We start from the raw sequence: 20,884 nt of genomic DNA on the forward strand, positions 1-20,884 counted from the left end.
AGAAAGTCTTTAAAATAAGTGAATAGTTGTACCTATGGTAACATTAAAAAAATCTTGGGTCAGGCTCTGTTGCAGGGTACTTCTAGAAAATTACTACTTATGATTTAGTTGGTGCATGTTAGGAAAGCAAGTTATATTTGTTAATCTAAGAAGTATGAGTAGGAAGACCATAGAGATTAGATTGTTACGTGTCTCCATGACCCTGTTTTTTGAGTGGGGTGAAGAATAGATGGGTTTTGGTGAAAGAACAAAAACTTACTACTTTTTCCTGATCGTTATGGGTCTATTTCAGAATTTTAAGGATGACAACCTAATGATAGGTTATGGACAATTAGAGCTCTTGTTCGTCTCTGATTTCTCTCCTTGATCCCAGTGAGCACTGGGTGAGGGTCACAGTCTTTGGTGTCCACTTCAAGAGGTTACAGAGGCCTCCTGCTCCCAGGGTCACTGTACTGCCTCACAACCTCACTGGCTGCCATTCATGGAACACATATGAGTGTGGCACCCCACACACAAAACTATAAATGTGTCAACGGCAAAAATCTTCATTAAGCAGAAATAAAACCTGTGGTCAATATGTATTTTTTTCTTTTAGTCTAAAGAGAATATTAACCGAGATTACATCACAAAAACTTTAAATGTATTTACAGAGTGAATAAGTTACACAGATAAACTTTGAATATGTTTCTAATGTGCAACAGGTTTACATGCACACAGCTAACACTTGACAGCATTAAGTTTAAAGAGAAAACTTAAGAATGGCCCTTTACATATATATTACAAATAAAATGACATTTCTTAAGAAACAAAGTGACAACTCATATTTTGCCGTTATGACTCTACTTCCAGCTATCCAAACGGATATTAAAATATGCATGCGTAACAGGTGGAAAGACTTGGAATTTATAATGTTGAATGTCTTTAACTTTTTTCTACAAAATGGCCAAGTTGGTTAAAATTAACACTCATCATTCTGTAGTATAAATATGCTCATAAAAGCAACCTTATAGTAAAAAGCAGCCAAGATCCTTTAAAAAAAGGTCTCTCTGGACCATTTTTGGTGCGAGGGTCCTAATCACAGACCCCTGCAAAGAGATCCAGGGCTTTCGAAACAGTAGCCTAGCAACATAAGAAAGGTACTTCATAGCAGCTCCTTTTAGATACAGTAATTGTATTCAAATTTCAGTGTACATTAAATTGTCCATTTACAATTCCCTTTTCACATATACAGGCTGTCAGCTTTTGACCGTCTTACAATTTTCAGTGGCCAGCTTCATTCTGCCTGCCCCTTCCTCAGCCCACCAAAAAAAGAAAAAAAAAAGAAAAGGAAAGAATGTACAAGTTTTAGAATAAAAAATATTTTTAGCGAAGAAAACATTGCACTTTTGCCAATCTAAAATTGTTTCTAGAAAGGAAGGTACTGTTCAGAGTAGTCGGCTTTGGTATGCAATGGAAGTCACATCTTCAGTAGTGAGTTGCATTTGCTCAGTAAAGTAACACATTTGTGCCACACAGCATGACGGATGGAGGTTGTTCCAGAATGTCCTATGCTACCTTGGTTCTTATAGTATTGCTACACGTGGGAAGTTCTGCCATCCTCTTTAGAAAAAGTCCTACAGGTAACAAGAGGGAGAACAGTCTGACCAAGCCTTTTGAAGGCCGAGAAGACACTGAATGACGTCACCCCAGCATGGCAGCACCCCCAGCTTGGCACCCATGGGGGACGGAAGGCTCCTGTCAGAGACTAGTGCCGGAAACACTGGAGTCTGGAAGGAAAGCGGTGAGGACCCGGTAGCTCTGGGCCCTGCGGATCATGTCCCGGATCTCCATGTTCAGCTCCATCAGCTTGGTGCAGATCTCGGTCAGGCTCTGGTTAGACCCCACCAGTGCGTAAGTACCTGTTTGTCCCAGAGTTTGATGACGGAAATAAATATTCAGTAGTGTCTGGACCTCATCGTCAGAACTGCTTCCAAAGATGTCATTGGGCCACAGACTTCTGCAGTCAGAAAAGAAGAGCAGATTAGAGGCACTATTATTCACAAGTTTGAGAGGTTATGAGCCTTTATTAGTATAAGAAAATTGCCCTTTTAATACAAAAGCTTTTGTTGAGATATAATTCACAAACTGTACAATTCAGCTATCTAAAATATATAGTTCTGTGGCTTTTTTAGTAATATTCAGAGTTGTGCAGACATCACATGATCAGTTTTAGAATATTGAATATTATTGGTTTTGATAAAATATCTAAAGTAAAAAAATATCAGAATGGAATCCCATACTCTTAAAATATTTATTTGCTATAGCATTCTGGTTACAATGAATGTGAATATACTATCAAAATGTAGGGAGAAAAAACCCAAAGAGGCTACATTCAAATAATTAGTTTTAAAATTATGTTGGCATATACTTTAAAGTGTTTGAACATTTTAGAGATGACCAGAACCAAAACCAACACTTCAAACAATAAGTCCTGAAATCTGATGTTTCTGGCATGGTAATGGGAAGGATCTGAGAAGGGTTTATATAAACATCTCGGTGTTCCTTCCGTAGTGATTTAGTCCCCAGCCATGACAAAGTAACTATTAGGCATGCATTTCCTTTAACCGTCTCTAAATAGAAATAGTAGCGTCACCTGCATTCCCGGATTTGCCGTAAAGCCTTGCCAAGTTCGTTGTTTTTCAAGCACTCGAGCATGGACTGGATGGCTGCTTCAGTGGACGTGAAGGTCGGCTCAGACCACGCCCCCTCTATGTAGAGAGGGTCGGCTGTGATGGCTGCAGTAGCCTCCTTCAGGTTTTTCTTTAGGTCACTCAGTTCCCTGGACATATTTAGCAGCTGTTAAAAACAAAATGTATTTTTACTGTATTTAGTTGCAGGCTGGATTTTACATCCCCAAAGTAAAAAAAAATTTCACTGTATGAGGTCTGGTTAAGCAGAAGCTTAATATCTTGGTAAACTAAAATAGGACAGATGAAACCGTACTGCGTGGTATATGTAGGGTTATGGGGCTGAATGCGTTGTATTCAACTATATCAACAGCTGGGATGCTCTCCTTATATAAAAGATTGACTCCTTTTAAAATGTTATCTATTTAAGCAGAAGGGCATACGTAGAAGTAAAATGCACAAGAGAACAGGCTCGGTAGTTGGATAAAGCTGGGTTTATTAGATGCCAGTTCTGAATTCTTGACTACTGCATAGTCAAGTAAACAAACTTTTGCATGCCTTAGTTTTATCATCTGTGAGATTGAAGATATTACCCACCTCTCAGGTTATTTTAAAGATTAAACAGCTTGGCACAAAAGTGCCCAATAAATTTAATTATGAACACAGATGCTGAATAAACTTTTCTCCCTACTCCTATGCCACGGGAAAGATGAAAGAGATCATTTTAAGAGGGAGGAGGAAAAATCTCAATGTAATGTTAGTATTCATGTTACAAGTAAGAGATATTTTCCCTCAGAATTACTGGAACCAAAAGATTCTGAGTTGTTAAAAAGTAAATCATAAAGAGAACCTATGTCACTTCTTAGTGCCTCCAAAGTGTACAGTGGAAGACAGCTCTTTTGCAGTTTGACCTCAAGAGCATTTAAAAGAAACTGAGATGAATTTAAACGTTTTTTGTTTCCCTTTGTCATGTAAGCTGAGGATGCCCAGTTTCTTTGAAAGGTTGACTTACCCAGCATCTTTACCTGTTTTCATTCCCAGCCTGCTCACTGTACAAGGTATAGAACTGAAGCCCTCAAGGACTGTCTTCACACAGATGCCGATTAAATACAACTCTGTACTCCAGCCCCACGTTCAAAATTCAAGGAGGTAATCCTTTTACATAAGTTGTTAGAGTGTCTTAGACATATAGTTTTTAAGTGTGAAAGTGAATTTCCTATTTTAAATCTAGGTAAGTTTTTTTTTTTTGGTGGTACGCAGGCCTCTCACTGTTGTGGTCTCTCCCGCTGCAGAGCACAGGCTATGGACGTGCAGGCTCAGCGGCCATTGCTCACGGGCCCAGCTGCTCTGCGGCATGTGGGATCTTCCTGGACTGGGGCACGAACCCATGTCCCCTGCATCGGCAGGCGGACTTCTCAACCACTGTGCCACCAGGGAAGCCCTAGGTAAGTTTTAAATTATGTGTGTGTAAAGTATTTAAAACTTACCTAGATTTAAAATAATTAAGGAAAAATTCACTTTAAATTTATTAGATTTAAAATAATTATATACACACACACGGTATGAAACATGTAATTTACTACTCTTAAGTGAAACGTGAATTACTTTTTTAATATGGAAAATGACATGTGAACTGCATGTGCATTGTCCTCTATTTTTGGAGCAGAGAATGGACTCTGAGGGTTTGGTTCCTACTTTCCAGAAGAGTAAAGCTTATCTTGACAATGGGGCAAATCCCAGTCATCAACTGTCTTTTCTTTTATCTGATAATTTGTGATTCTGTGGAGGAAAACTCGTTTGTGAAGAGCTCTTCATAAACAAAGATGTCTGACTCCTGTCTCCCTTGAAATTGGGATCTGTTTGACAGAAAGGACAGTTGACCCTTGAGCAACTCGGGGTTAGAGGCACGGTCTAACTTCTGGTTCCACCCCCCCCCGCCCCTAGAACTTAACTACTAACAGCCCCCTGTTGACCGGAAGCCTTACTGATAACACACAGTCCATTAATACATATTTTGTATGTTATATGTAAGTCTACATATATTTTATGTAGTCACGACATATCTATTTCTAGGTATGTTTGCGAGATTTTTCAAATTTCCAATATATTTATTGAAAAAATCCACATAGGTAAGTGGACTCACAGTTCAAACTCATGTTGTTCAAGGGTGAACTGTATATTTAAAAACTATAGTCACTTTTCCTTTTTTCCACACTGAGTAATAATTATGGTTAAATGGCTGTCATTCTGTCTCCTCCTCCCCTACCCCCAACTCAGACATTAGGTTTCTAGGCTCCATCCTCACTCCGCTGCTTGCAATGGGATTGTTTCATGGACTCATGACTGTTCCCTGACAGCACATCTGCACCTTTAGATCCTTGTATTTAGCTACATGCAAGATGGGATCTAGCAGGCAGAGTCGGTCACTGACGAGCAGGCAGGAGCTGTGGATGTACAATTGTGTCAGGCCTCCTCCGACATCCCTGTCTTAGCTGTGGCACTGTGGTTACATAGTTCATCTGAGAGGGGACCTGAGCATCGTCCCCCACTCCTCCCCCCACAACCCCATCAGTTTCAGTGACCTTTTGTCCTAAAATATCTCCCACGTTTCCTCCCTCTCCTTACCTAGCACTTCTGTCCTAGTTCAAACTCTCACCTCTCATCTGAGCTATTTCAGCGGCCTCATAACTGACTGGTCTGTCTGTCTCCAGTCCAGTTGTCACCAAATCCACCCTCCACATCCCTGCCCTGAAGATCTAACTAAAATACTCACAGGTGAAGAGTCTTGCGTGATCTCACCTTACTTATCTCTTCCGCCTTGGTCCATCGTTCCTTTTGGTTTGCATTTTATAGTCTAGCAATCCTCAGTTGCCTGTACTTGTATTCCTCTCTCTTTCTCACTACCATGTTTATGCCCACGCTGTTGTTTCTTACTGGAACATTCCTCCTTACCCCCCACTTCATCTCTCTAATTCTAACTCATCCTTTAAGAATCAGGTGTGATCTCCTCCAGAAAGTTTCCTCTTTCAACCTCCTTGTCTCCAGCTGAACTAGGCACTCACCCTCTGAGCTTCCACAATATCCAGTGTACACCACCATTATTTCATCTACTACACTGCAGTAGTATTTTTTCAAGTCTAGGAAAAATTTGGCTCACTCAGAAGCTGTATGCTCAAGTTACTTTACCTTTTACATTAAAAGTATTAATGCATCCGGATGCTAAGCAGAGCAGGGAAGCTGAAGAGAGTCAAACATCATGTAGTTATTTCCTTCTTACCTCAATGTAGGATCAAGTATGAACAGCTAGAGGTCAGAAAAACCGTAACACAAGGAACTTTTTCAAATAAGGATCCCCAGACACAGGACCAGGGGGAGGCAAGTGAGGCCCTCGGCACAGCATTCAGGGAGGGGCTCACCCTGAAGGTCGTCCTTGTATTTTGTGTCCAGGTATGTCACTTGCCTCACCCTAGTCCTGGCACTGCCACATGAGCATGGAAATAAATATAAGACACTGGTATTTAAGACTTGTGCTTGAGTGAAAGGATTATGTGGGAATAAAATCACTTGGACATTTATAAACTGGCAGGAGGGAGAACAAAAGGAAAGCAGTGATACTCATGGCAGGACCTGGGGTCGGGAGTGGGCAGGCTCACCTCTGGCATGGAGCTGACTTCGTGCACCTGGCCGATGAGCTTACAGTACGACTGAAAAAGCAGCAGCAGCTGGAAGTGTAGCTTATACAACCTCTGACACAGTTCCAGTTGCTAAAGAGAGAATTTGCATGGGAAGAAAGAGTTATTAAGGATCATTCTTGTATAGTAAGTGAAATCTTAGTGGAGACTAATGCACCTTTTTTTTTTAAATCAAGGAACCATAACTAGTTGTTACCATTCTAAATAAAACAGAACAATAAATCCAATCAATGACTATCAGTGAGAAATTCACTGTGTAATATAGAATAAAACAGCTCCTGGAGGATGACTAATTAGAAAGTAGTAGTAGCTAGCTATAAAGGGACTTAGTGAACCGCCAAATTTCCATTATATTCGCCAATTAAATTACAGGTTTAATATCTACAAATTATAACTGCAGTCTTAATTTTTATAAGCTATACATCTTTGAACACAATTTCTTTTTATTAAAAGTATATTTGAAAGGCACAGCATTAAGTGGTTCTAGGTGTTAAATTTATAAATTCAGCAGACACTTGGGAGATTATTCCTTGTGACAACTCTGGCTGCCATTTAGGGTGTAGGCACTCATCCTAAAGTCTGTGTAAACACAAGAGTCACGTGACTGTCTAAGGTGCTGCATCAGGTTTAATGATGATGCTTCTACTCAGTGCGCAACAAATTCGTTGAATTAAAGAGATATAAAAAGGGCCCAAAATGCTTACAAAAAGGAGAAATCATGAAAGCATGCAAAACTTTCTGTGGAAAGAACGTTAAAAAATATGCATACAAAATGGCCCTGGAGCTCTATAGACACCTCTGGAATGGAAAATGTTTTCATTATACAGCTTACATGTACTGTAAGGGAAGAATAAACCATGAGTAATTCCAACACCAATGATCATAGTACTCTTTGAGCTGTATCTGCTCAATGGCCTCTAAACTTTGCCTGTTTTATCCCAAGAAAGGGTTAGCTCCTAGGTAGCAGATGGGATTCTGCTAGAGGAAAAGGACAGCCTTCACTAGATAGAATTTAATGGCTCAGCAGTCACCACTGAAAGTGGGTGAGATATGTGGCTTAAACCAAACACTTCACTGTTCAGTTTTCAAATGTGGTTAAGTAAGGATAAATAGGGCCTTTCTTTCACTAGTGGACTATAAAGAACTCAGTAAGAATTGAGAGCCACTGAAGTGACTTAAAATTGTTCCCCCCAAATCAGTTTAAGGAGAGAAATGACAAGAATTTAAATTTAGGTTTTTAGGAAACATATTCCATTAATAGTATTATTAACATACTCTTGACCCTAATTTTAAAAGTGACTAAAGTTCATGCTAAGACCATGCTGGATGGAGTTTTCTTTCTCCTCTCTCCCTGGCCCTTAGGGGGAAAAAGCAATTCTACTTAGATTTATTTGATCTCTCAATGCTGGTAACCAGCCTAAGTGTAAAGAAGTAGCTACACTCGTTTGCTAACCCAAACTAGATGTTTGGTTGTTTGAGTAACACATTTTATGATAATTTAAAATTGCCTTTGTGGAAACCTTTTCAAAATCTGGTATAAAAGACAACTGCCAGAGACTCTCAGACAAATAAAGTATTGTTTAAAAACAAAATGTTACCTTTCACAATTTAGGGTGAAACCTAGCTATGAAAACTCTGACTTTTCTAAGTGTCAGATAATGGTAGTTATTTCTAAAAATATTCTAGTGATAACATGAGAGTTCATAGCAACATAGGTTTCTACTTTGGGAGGAAAGCAGCCCAGAATGCTAATAAACTACATGTCTCAGTCTACCAAATAAAAGAAAATGAAACAAAAAAGGGAAAACATGCTAAGAGATATAATAGTAACAGTAAAAATAAGATTGTTATGGGTCCATGCCTAAATGGACAAAGAGTAGGAAAGAAAGTTAACTTACTGCAAGAGATTCCATTTGCTACACAGCAAGCATGGCACAGGAAACAAAGGAAAGGAAAGAAAGTACAGGGTCAGTGTAATGCATGCAACAGAAAGCACGGCCCTCTTCTAAGAGCAGAACCGTCAGCCGTCAGCCATATTAGCATCGCTTGCCCCAACGTGATAAATGGTTGCAAATGTTGTACCCATTCAACATGCACAGCAGTCCAGTTAAAAACAAGCTCTAATGGGAAACATGTCATTGAAAAAACATAATTTGTGATCTTTTAGATTCTCTGGTTAGTTAATTTAGACTTTGTCAGTCTTGGAGACCATAAGTGAAAACTTATATTGCTTGAAGATTTTAGTGTTTAAATGTGAATAGTAACATAGTAAACATAGTAAAACTGTGAGGAGACCAACTGATTAATCTGAAAGAACTACAGCCCCAAACAAATTACACTATTGCTAGGTTAAGGCAGAGTCTTTAATGTTTGGCTTCATATCTACTACGCTATGACTATCCAATTAGCATAGAATATAATTAACAATCTAAGTGGCATTTTCTTTAGAGTCAGGTTGCCTTCCACGTTGAGAATATTTTACAGGACTGCTAGATATTGTTATTTCAAAGGACTGAACATTGTCTTTATACTCCCAAACAAGTGTGAGATATGACAATTAATCTTGCATTTTAGTTTTTATAATTTTTTTTCCCCAGACAATTTCTAAAAGTAATCTAGAACTAATGTTAGTCTAGAATATTATAAATTTGTAACTGGGCCATGTTACAGATTACACAAGCCGAGGTATTTACTATTTTCAAGAAAACTTTAACTGTGCTAGAAGTTTTTATAACCAAACCTTATGCACTGAAAAACAATGTCACACAAGAAAAGAGTACAGGGCCAGAGTTTTAAGTCTACATATACAGAGTTGCCACTGTGAAGACTTTTTAGAAAACGTCAAATCTGATTGAAACGTTTAGTATGCACCTTAGTACATAACTGCTTCTACCATGGAATTTACTTTTCAGAAGCATGGAATGAAGCAAGTGCTGAGTAAATTACATGGTCTTATGTGAAGAAAACAGCTATCTTTTTTACTGTTTTCCAAAAGAATGTTGTAATCCCAGGTCATCAAGTCAGTTAAAGAAAAATCTTCTCTGTTCAGTGAAGGCAAATGAGGCTTTTTGACTTGAGCCTGGTACTGAGGAATTTCATCGTCAACGAATTCCTTCCACTCCACGCTCAGGGCACACACTTGTGTTTCTTGGGAGATGGACAGCTTGATGAACACCAGTTCTCAGTGTCCTTCTTACACTCTCCTTTCTAGGTAGGCTAGTCCAAACTGCATTGATATTTATTACCCCAGAATCTTTTCATAGGCCACAGGCTTGGATGTAGTTTGCATTTAGAGTTCCAAAAAGATAGTGAAAAAAGCCTTTCAAGGAAAATGTTAAAACTCCCCCCCGCCAAATATTTTCCGATATCCAGGTTTTAAAAATAATCCCTTTAGAAGTCTTTATAGATATATCTATGTTTTGGTGATTCAAGATTCTTTTGAAAATGTGGGAATCTGTTTTATTTGGTCACAAGGATTTTCTTCAAGCCCAGTTCCTGTACTCCTGATGTGACTTGATTTATATATAAATTGGATTTAGAGGTATGTTTTCTGAAAATGAGAAAAAAAATGTCAAGAAGTCAAGATGTTAAGAATTGATCATAGACAAGGTAGCTTAAAAGCCTAGAATCATCTAGTTCTTATTCATTAACAGTATCATAGGAGGAGCTTCAAGATGGTGGAAGAGTAAGACGCGGAGATCACCTTCCTCCCCACAAATACATCAGAAATACATCTACACGTGGAACAGCTCCTACAGAACACCTACTGAACGCTGGCAGAAGACCTCAGACCTCCCAAAAGGCGAGAAACCCCCCACATACCTGGGTAGGGCAAAAGATAAAAGAATAAACAGAGACAAAAGAATAGGGATGGGACCCGCACCAGTGGGAGGGAGCTGTGAAGGAGGAAAGGTTTCCACACACTAGGAGCCCCTTCGCGGGCAGAGACTGCGGGTGGCGGAGGGGGGAAGCTTCGGAGCCGCGGAGGAGAGCGCAGCAACAGGGGTGCGGGGGGCAAAGCGGAGAGATTCCTGGACGAAGGATCGGTGCCGACCGGCACTCACCAGCGCTCACCAGGCCAAGAGGCTTGTCTGCTCATCCGCCGGGGCGGGCGGGGCTGGGAGCTGAGGCTCGGGCTTCGGAGGTCAGATCCCAGGGAGAGGACTGGGGTTGGCTGTGTGAACACAGCCTGAAGGGGGCTAGTGCACCACGGCTAGCCGGGAGGGAGTCCGGGAAAAGTCTGGAACTGCCTAAGAGGCAAGAGACCATTGTTTCTGGTGCCTGAGGAGAGGGGATTCAGAGCGCCGCTTAAAGGAGCTCCAGAAACGGGCATGAGCCGCGGCGATCAGCGTGGACCCCAGAGACAGGCATGAGACGCTAAGGCTGCTGCTGCTGCCACCAAGAAGCCTGTGTGCGAGCACAGGTCACTCTCCACACCTCCCTTCCGGGGAGCCTGTGCAGCCTGCCACTGCCAGGGTCCCAGGATCCAGGGAGAACTTCCCCGGGAAAACACACACTGGCCTCTGTCGCTGCAGGCTCGCCCCGCATCCATACCCCTCCCTCCCCCGGGGCTTAATGAGCCAGAGCCCCCGAATCAGCTGCTCCTTTAACCCCATCCTGTCTGAGCGAAGAACAGACGCCCTCAGGCGACCTACACGCAGAGGCGGGGCCAAATCCAAAACTGAACCCCTGGAGCTGTGCGAACAAAGAAGAGAAAGGGAAATCTCTCCCAGCAGCCTCAGGAGCAGCGGATTAAATCTCCACAATCAACTTGATGTACCCTGCATCTTTGGAATACCTGAATACACAAAGACAAAGAATCAACCCAAATTGAGGAGGTGGACTTTGGAAACAACGATATATATATATTTTTACCTTTTTCTCTTTTCATGAGTGTGTATGTGTACGCTTCTGTGTGTGATTTTGTCTGTATAGCTTTGCTTTTACCATTTCTCCTAGGGTTCTGCCTGTCCATATTATTTTCTTTATTACTTAAAAAATATTTTTTCTTAACTATTTTTTATTTTAATAACTTTATTTTATTTTATTTTGCATTCTTTCTTTCTTTTTCTCCCTTTTATTCTGAGCCATGTGGATGACAGGCTCTTGGTGCTCCAGCCAGGTGTCAGGGCTGTGCCACTGAGGCGTGAGAGCCAAGTTCTGGACACTGGTCCACAAGAGACCTCCAAGCTCCATGTAATATCAAACAGAAAAAATCTCCCAGAGATCTCCATCTCAACGCCAAGACCCAGCTCCACTCAATGACCAGCAAGCTACAGTGCTGGACACACTATGCCAAACAACTAGCAAGACAGGAACACACCCCACCCATTAGCAGAGAGGCTGCCTAAAATCATAATAAGGCCACAGACACCCCAAAACACACCACCAGACGTGGACCTGCCCACCAGAAAGACAAGATCCAGCCTCATCCACCAGAACACAGGCACTAGTCCCCTCCTCCAGGAAGCCTACACAACCCACTGAACCAGCCTTAGCCACTGGGGACAGACATCAAAAACAACGGGAACTACGAACCTGCAGCCTGTGAAAAGGAGACCCCAAACACAGTAAGTTAAGCAAAATGTGAAGACAGAGAAACACACAGCAGATGAAGGAACTAGGCAGAAGCCCACCAGACCTAACAAATGAAGAGGAAATAGGCAGTCTACCTGAAAAAGAATTCAGAGTAATGATAGTAAAGATGATCCAAAATCTTGGAAACAGAATGGAGAAAATACAAGAAACGTTTAACAAGGACCTAGAAGAACTAAAGAGCAAACAAACAGTGATGAACAACACAATAAATGAAATTAAAAATTCTCTAGAAGGGATCAATAGCAGAATAACTGAGGCAGAAGAACGGATAAGGGACCTGGAAGATAAAACAGTGGAAATAACTACTGCAGAGCAGAATAAAGAAAAAAGAATGAAAAGAATTGAGGACAGTCTCAGGGACCTTTGGGACAACATTAAACACACCAACATTTGAATTATAGGGGTCCCAGAAGAAGAAGAGAAAAAGAAATGGACTGAGAAAATATTTGAAGAGATTATAGTTGAAAACTTCCCTAATATGGGAAAGGAAAGAGTTAATCAAGTCCAGGAAACACAGAGAGTCCCATACAGGATAAATCCAAGGAGAAACACACCAAGACACATATTAATCAAACTACCAAAAAATAAGTACAAAGAAAAAATATTAAAAGCAGCAAGGGAAAAACAACAAATAACATACAAGGGAATCCCCATAAGGTTAACAGCTTATCTTTCAGCAGAAACTCTGCAAGCCAGAAGGAACTAGCAGGACATATTTAAAGTGATGAAGGAGAAAAACCTACAACCAAGATCACTCTACCCAGCAAGGATCTCATTCAGATTTGATGGAGAAATTAAAACCTTTACAGACAAGCAAAAGCTAAGAGAATTTATCACCACCAAACCAGCTTTACAACAAATGCTAAAGGAACTTTTCTAGGCAGGAAACACAAGAGAAGGAAACGACCTACAATAATAAACCCAAAACACTTAAGAAAATGGTAATAGGAACATACATATCAATAATTACCTTAAATGTAAATGGAATAGATGCTCCCACCAAAAGACACAGACTGGCTGAATGGATACAAAAACAAGACCCATCTATGTGCTGTCTACAAGAGACCCACTTCAGACCTAGGGACACATACAGACTGAAAGTGAGGGGATGGAAAAAGATATTCCATGCAAATGGAAATCGAAAGAAAGCTGGAGTAGCAATTCTCATATCAGACAAAATAGACTTTAAAATAAAGCCTATTACAAGAGACAAAGGACACTACATATTGATCAAGGGATCGATCCAAGAAGAAGATATAACGATTGTAAATATTTATGCACCCAGAATAGGAGCACCTCAATAGATAAGGCAAATACTAACAGCCATAAAAGGGGAAATCGACAGTAACACAATCATAGAAGGGGACTTTAACATGCCACTTTTACCAATGGACAGATCATCCAAAATGAAAATAAATAAGGAGATACAAGCTTTAAATGATACATTAAACAAGATGGACTTAATTGATATTTATAGGACATTCCATTCAAAAACAACAGAATCCACTTTCTTCTCAAGTGCTCATGGAACATTCTCCAGGATAGATCATATCCTGGGTCACAAATCAAGCCTTGGTAAATTTAAGAAAATTAAAATCGTATCAAGTATCTTTTCCGACCACAATGCTATGAGACTAGATATCAATTACAGGAAAAAATCTGAAAGAAATACAAACACATGGAGGTTAAACAACACACTACTTAATAACCAAGAGATCACTGAAGAAATCAAAGAGGAAATCAAAAAATACCTAGAAACAAATGACAATGAAAACACAATGACCCAAAACCTATGGGATGCAGCAAAAGCAGTTCTAAGAGGGAAGTTTATAGCAATACAGTCCTACCTTAGGAAGCAAGAAACATCTCAAACAACCTAACCTTACACCTAAAGCAATTAGAGAAAGAACAAAAAAACCCTAAAGTTAGCAGAAGGAAAGAAATCATAAAGATCAGATCAGAAATAAGTGAAAAAGAAATGTAGGAAACGACAGCAAAGATCAATAAAACTAAAAGCTGGTTCTTTGAGAAGATAAACAAAATTGATAAACCATTAGCCAGACTTCTCAAGAAAAAGAGGACTCAAATCAATAGAATTAGAAATGAAAAAGGAGAAGTAACAACTGACACTGCAGAAATACAAAGGATCATGAGAGATTACTACAAGCAACTCTATGCCAATAAAATGGACAACCTGGAAGAAATGGACAAATTCTTAGAAATGCACAACCTGCCAAGACTGAATCAGGAAGAAATAGAAAATATGAACAGACCAATCACAAGCACTGAAATTGAAACTGTGATTAAAAATCTTGCAACAAACAAAAGCCCAGGACCAGATGGCTTCACAGGCAAATTCTATCAAACATTTAGAGAAGAGCTAACACCTATCCTTCTCAAACTCTTCCAAAATATAGCGGAGGGTGGAACACTCCCAAACTCATTCTACGAGGCCACCATCACCCTGATACCAAAACCAGACAAAGATGTCACAAAGAAAGAAAACTGCAGGCCAATATCACTGATGAACATAGATGCAAAAATCCTCAACAAAATACTAGCAAACAGAATCCAACAGCACATTAAAAGGATCATACAGCACGATCAAGTGTGGTTTATTCCAGGAAAGCAAGGGTTCTTCAGTATACGCAGATCAATCAACGTGATACACCATATTAACAAGTTGAAGGAGAAAAACCATATGATCATCTCAAGAGATGCAGAGAAAGCTTTCGACAAAATTCAACACCCATTTATGATAAAAACCTTCCAGAAAGTAGGCATAGAGGGAACTTTCCTCAACATGGTAAAGGCCATATATGACAAACCCACAGCCAACATCGTCCTCAATGGTGAAAAACTGAAACCATTTCCACTAAGATCAGGAACCAGACAAGGTTGCCCACTCTAACCACTACTATTCAATATTGTTTTGGAAGTTTTAGCCACAGCAATCAGACAAGAGGCAGAAATAAAGGAATCCAAATCAGAAAAGAAGTAAAAGCTGTCACTGTCTGCAGATGACATGATCCTCTACATAGAGAATCCTAATGATGCTACCAGAAAACTACTAGAGCTAATCAATGAGTCTGTTAAAGTAGCGGGATACAAAATTAATGCCCAGAAATCTCTTGCATTCCTATACAGTAATGATGAAAAATCTGAAAGTGAAATTAAGAAAACACTCCCATTTAACATTGCAACACAAAGAAAAAATATCTAGGAATAAACCTTCCTAAGGAGACAAAAGACCTGTATGCAGAAAATTATAAGACACTGATGAAAGAAATTAAAGATGATACAAATAGATGGAGAGATATACCGTGTTCTTGGATTGGAAGAATCAACATTGTGAAAATGACTATACTACCCAAAGCAATCTACAGATTCAATGCAATCCCTATCAAACTACCACTGGCATTTTTCACAGAACTAGAACAAAATATTTCACAATTTGTATGGAAACACAAAAGACCCCGAATAGCCAAAGCAATATTGAGAAAGAAAAACGGAGCTGGAGGAATCAGGCTCCCTGACTTCAGACTATACTGCAAAGCTACAGTAATCAAGACAGTATGGTACTGGCATAAAAACAGAAATATGCATCAATGGAACAGGATAGAAAGCCCAGAGATAAAGCCACGCACATATGGTCACCTTATCTTTGATAAAGTAGGCAAGAATATACAGTGGAGAAAAGACAGCCTCTTCAGTAAGTGGTGCTGGGAAAACTGGACAGCTACATGTAAAAGAATGAAATTAGAACATTCTCTAACACCACACACACAAAAAAACTCAAAATGGATTAAAGACCTAAATGTAAGGCCAGACACCATCAAACTCTTAGAGGAAAACATAGGCAGAACACTCTATGACATAAATCACAGCAAGATCCTTTTTGACCCACCTCCTAGAGAAATGGAAATAAAAATAAACAAATGGGACCTAGTGAAAGTTAAAAGCTTTTGCACAGCCAAGGAAACCATAAACAAGACGAAAAGACAACCCTCAGAATGGGAGAAGATATTTGCAAATGAAGCAACTGACAAAGGATTAATCTCCAAAAGATACAAGCAACTCATACAGCTCAATATCAAAAAAACAAACAACCCAATCCAAAAATGGGCAGAAGACCTAAATAGACATTCCTCCAAAGGAGATATACAGATTGCCAACAAACACATGAAAGAATGCTCAACATCATTACTCGTTAGAGATATGCAAATCAAAACTACAATGAGATATCATCTCACATCAGTCAGAATGGCCATCATCAAAAAATCTACAAACAATAAATGCTGGAGAGGGTGTGGAGAAAAGGGAACCCTCTTGCACCATTGGGGGGAATGTAAATTGATACAGCCACTATGGAGAACATTATGGAGATTCCTTAAAAAACTAAAAATAGAACTACCATACGACCCAGCAATCCCACTACTGGGCATATACCCTGAGAAAACCATATTTCAAAAAGAGTCATGTACCAAAATGTTCATTGCAGCTCTATTTACAATAGCCAGGACATGGAAGCAGCCTAAGTGTCCATCAACAGATGAATGGATAAAGAAGATGTGGCACATATATATAATGGAATGTTACTCAGCCATAAATAGGAACGAAACTGAGTTATTTGTAGTGAGGTGGATGGACCTAGAGACTATCATACAGAGTGAAGTAAGTCAGAAAGAGAAGAACAACTACCGTATGCTAACACATATATATGGAATCTAAAAAAGAAAAAAAAAGGGTCAGAAGAACCTAGGGGCAAGACGTGAATAAAGATGCAGACCTACTAGAGAATGGACTTGAGGATACAGGGAGTGGGAAGGGTAAGCTGGGACGAAGTGATAGAGTGGCATAGACATATATATGCTACCAAACAAAATAGATAGCTAGTGGGAGGCAGCCACATAGCACAGGGAGATCAGCTTGGTGCTTTCTGACAACCTAGAGGGGTGGGGTGGGGTAGGGAGGGTGGGAGGGAGGGAGACGCAAGTGGGAAGAGATATGGGGACATATGTATATGTGTGTCTGGTTCACTTTGTTATAAAGCAGAGGCTGACACACCATTGTAAAGCAATTATACTCCAATAAAGACGTTAAAAAAAAGCATAGCCACTCTGGTTTCTCTGTGTTCTGCTCTGAAGCCAGTTCTTTGCTTATGGTGTAGCCAGTTAGGTAAAAGTCTGAGATTTTCGACATCAGAAGATAAGTCACAGTATACTATACTATATTAACTATAATTTTCATCATGCTTAATCTCCGAAAGTCACTGGTTTAAACTAAATTGGATAAAATTTAGAAAATCTAGCCAATTGTTGAAGCTTTCCTACTCACTATTACATAGATTCATGTAATCTCCTAAGCAGGTGGGTACAATACGTACTCACCTGGTGCTAAAATCACTTGGCTCTGGCAGATTCATGACTATTGCATTATATTTGCTGAGTAGGTTTTTGGACCTTGGTCATGAATATCTTTCAAACATTTGAAAGATAAATACCTTTAAGCCTCTAATACAGATTACACACTCTGACGTATTTACTATTGTCAAGAAAACTCTCATTTCAGCAGACATTTCCTTACTCAGTCTAGAGAAGAGATTCCTTATAGCAAAGGACTGATTGACTGTATCCGAAGGATAATGTTTAATGGGTTACAGTTTAGCTGGAGAAACATCTCGTCTTGTTCAACATTTAGCTTTTTGTTCAATTTGTAGAAGAACAGAGGTTGCAGCCTTCTCTCGTTCTTGGTTAGACAGGGATAGGAAATACACAGCTAAGAGGGTTACTGTCCAAGACGACTCTAAGATGGTCTGAATGTAATAAGAAAATGTATTGCGGCTACATGTAAACTCTTGTACTTGAGTCCAAAGAGTCGAATGTTCAATTAGTGCTCAGAAATAGCTGTGGAATTAAGAGTGCGTCAACTAAAATCACTTATGGCAAATGAAGTGGCAACCTCTCTAGCTTCCCCAGGGCCAGCCCTGCAGAACCGGGGAGGTGAGCTGTGCTAATTCGCCGTAGGGTCAAGGCTGATGCCACTGCCTGGAGAGCCCAGAGCTGAGATGCTTCACCGTGTCCTACGTTTCCGTGAACTTAAACTCCCCGGCAGCAGCCGCTCCAGGATGAACTCCGCGGGCGACAGGAGAGGTCACCGCAAACCACAATCCTTATTTAGAGGTGCTGGCTTTAAGTCATGAAGAGACCTGTCTCGCTGGGTGTGTGCAGGCGGAGAAGACACTGGTACAGCAGCGTCTGCCAAGGAGCTGCCCTCACGACAGGCGCGACTCACACGCCCGCCTTGTTCTACATCTTATTTGCTGTGCGCCGTGCCTCATTCTAGGAGAACGGGTATTGTAGTCACCAAGTAGCCTAAATTACTGACTAATCCTGTCTTAACAAAAGAAGCCTTCCCTCCAAAATACTTCCCATGTATTAGAAGCACTTTTCTCAGGAACACTGTTCTGTTGTTTTGTACACACGCTACAACGACTCCTCTAAGGTCCCCTCAGGGAGCGAGGCCAGCACACGGGCCCTAGCATCTTATATACGCAGAGATTGTTCTCACTGCGGCAAAGAGGAACACTCCTGTTTTTCTTGAAAGGCACAGTTCTATTTAGCTTTCCCTTCCCCATTGTGGGGCCTTAGGTGCAAAGGCACATGTTTCTATTATAAAGACAAGAACATCCTGATGACTGGCACCTGGCTCTTGCCGGCAGGGTCGGGAACTCTGTGCACAGTGGACGGTGGAGAGCCGACCAGCCCAAGGTCGCTGCTGCCACTTTAGGAGGGCAGGCCTGGTGTTGCTACCTCTTTTTTCTCTTTTTTCAAGAGATGCCAGGAATGCTGTTTTGAGTGTACGTGTGAACAATTTTAAGTTTAAACTGTTGGGTCCAATTTAAATTGTGCAAGCTGAATAAAACATGTCTGAATTGGTTACAGCTTACAGGCTACCCGTGTGTAACCTTTCCTCATTACCTTGATGTCTACAACTTCATGTTGAGAATAGAAGAAAAATCAGAAACTAAACATTCAGCATCCAACAAAGAGCTATATTCTGTTCCACAAACAATTCCACACCAATTTCTCACTTATGTTACCAGTTAAGAATGACTAGAAATCAGCTAGTGGCAAAGACCAGACCGGTTGGGGTAGGGCTTGGGGTGGGAACACTTCACACGCCTATCTGTACTTGGTCACCATCTCTGGCCGACTGACATCTCTAACTGCTCAAGAGTTTGCTAGGTTTAGTAAGGTAAGTACTATTCCATAAAGTCCACGCTTCTCTGAAATAGAATACACACGTGGAATAAGTTTTGGCATGTTGACTTCGCAATTTATATCCAGACATAGATTCTTCAAGTTAAAGCTCACTTCCTATCTCCCCCTTCCACTCGTCCCCATGCAAAGGGTGCTCAGAATAATTGGCAACTTCAAACTATTCCAGAAGATAGAGAATCTGACTTAAAAAAGAGAGCTGGAGTGAATCAATGGAGGGTAAGCAGTGCTCCGAGGTCAAACATCTGTTGGGTTTTGTTTTGGGATGGAAGCCAAATGATAGCTCTAATCAGAAAAATAATCTCTCTTCCAACTCTGGATATAAGATCAATATTGAGATGGATTGACACTGTCATTTCTCCTCAAGGCCCACCCTGGAAACGATTTCTCATCCTCTGAAGGATGCACACTCTAACGGGCTTTTCTAGGTGTGACAATGTAATTACAAGGTGACCTCTCTGCCTAGACCCATCAGCAGCCCCCTAACTTGTCTTCCCAAATCCACGCTTGCCCACTTCAGTCCATTTCCACAGGAGAGTGGGCGAGCCCCACTCTGATCACACCCACCTGTTACAACTTTTAATTGCCCACCATTGCTGTTAAGATAAGCACCCAAAGCCCTGCAGGGTCTGGCTTGTGCAGCTTCTTCAGACTCAGACTTTTCTCCCTGTCACTGTCGACACGCCCAGCCCCACAGGCTCTCGTTAGTCCTTGGAAAGGGGCAGGTTCCCTCCTGCCTCGGGGCCTTCACACACCCACCCCTCTGCACTCTAGCTCAGAGCCGAGATCTCCACTTAGATGGCACTTTGTGGAGAAGCCATCCCAGACCTGCCCTCCTGGTAGGCCAGGTTCTCTTCTGTATTCTTTCATAGCTTTACTGTTCCTTCCTTTCCTTAAGGGCATTTGTCACGGTTTACACGTGTATGACTGTTGGTTAACGTCCATCTCCCTGAACAGATCAGAAGCTCCACCCGGGGCAGAATTCACTGTTGTACCCACCACGGGGGTCACAGGAGTAACTGCAGAACTGAATGATCTTAATCTGTTCACACTTTTCTGCCCAGTTTCCTTTACAATATGACGTACGTTTATAAGCCAGCTGGTCTGAGGTGTGTACTTAAAGCAATTCTAAATGAGGAAAAAAAAAGTCTGAGTGATTGCTGAAAGGTCAACAAAGACTTTCTTCATTGAAGGAACTAAGTGGTTCAGTGAAGAATTAATGACATTTGGTTTTACATTCTGAATGAAGAATAGATTTATTAGGAAATGGTTAGTATAGTTAGTGTCGAGCAGAAAGGTTATTTTTATACTTCTACTTTTCCAAAAAGAAGACCGCCCCGTCCGAAATCCCATCAACACAGTCATGCTTGGCGCCAATGTCATTCTTTCTTACTCTAGAGGTGTCATGTGAATGTATGGGATGACTCATTCTGCCTCTTCCTTTTTCAAGTTCCACGCTTCTTGGGTAGATCAACACCAACACACAAAGTCAGAGCACAGAAAAGATAAACTCTAACAGGCTTTTATTACCTTTTCTTCTGAGTCCCCTGGTTGACAGGTAATTACTCCATCTCTTGATCCTCCTGCAAATGTTGCCTTACAGTTTGCAAGCCACTGTTGTCAGAAAGAGATACAGACATAGGTAAAT

The 20,884-nt window shown here is 40.7% G+C and overlaps 1 protein-coding gene across 6 annotated transcripts in view; it reads right to left on the minus strand.

Annotated features, from left to right (window-relative positions):
• Nucleotides 1–363: 363 nt before the first annotated feature.
• The window catches only part of FRY (FRY microtubule binding protein), a 426,693-nt gene continuing 406,172 nt past the window's right edge, over nt 364–20,884 (minus strand). For 5 of the 6 annotated variants that reach the window (XM_029209846.1, XM_029209848.1, XM_029209847.1 and 2 more), the window contains 4 exons: nt 20,767–20,850; nt 6,320–6,430; nt 2,633–2,835; nt 364–1,996 (listed from right to left, as the gene is read on the minus strand). In XM_029209846.1, the coding sequence (XP_029065679.1) occupies nt 1,738–1,996; nt 2,633–2,835; nt 6,320–6,430; nt 20,767–20,850 (657 nt within the window). In that variant the 3' untranslated portion in view covers nt 364–1,737. The remainder of the gene's footprint in view (nt 1,997–2,632; nt 2,836–6,319; nt 6,431–20,766; nt 20,851–20,884) is intronic. The other variant, XM_029209845.1, reaches the window with a different exon arrangement.

This window comes from Monodon monoceros, unplaced genomic scaffold, assembly GCF_005190385.1.
Source record: "Monodon monoceros isolate NGI ecotype Baffin Bay Population unplaced genomic scaffold, NGI_Narwhal_1 Super_Scaffold_8, whole genome shotgun sequence".
NCBI classification, from domain to species: Eukaryota; Metazoa; Chordata; class Mammalia; order Artiodactyla; family Monodontidae; genus Monodon; species Monodon monoceros.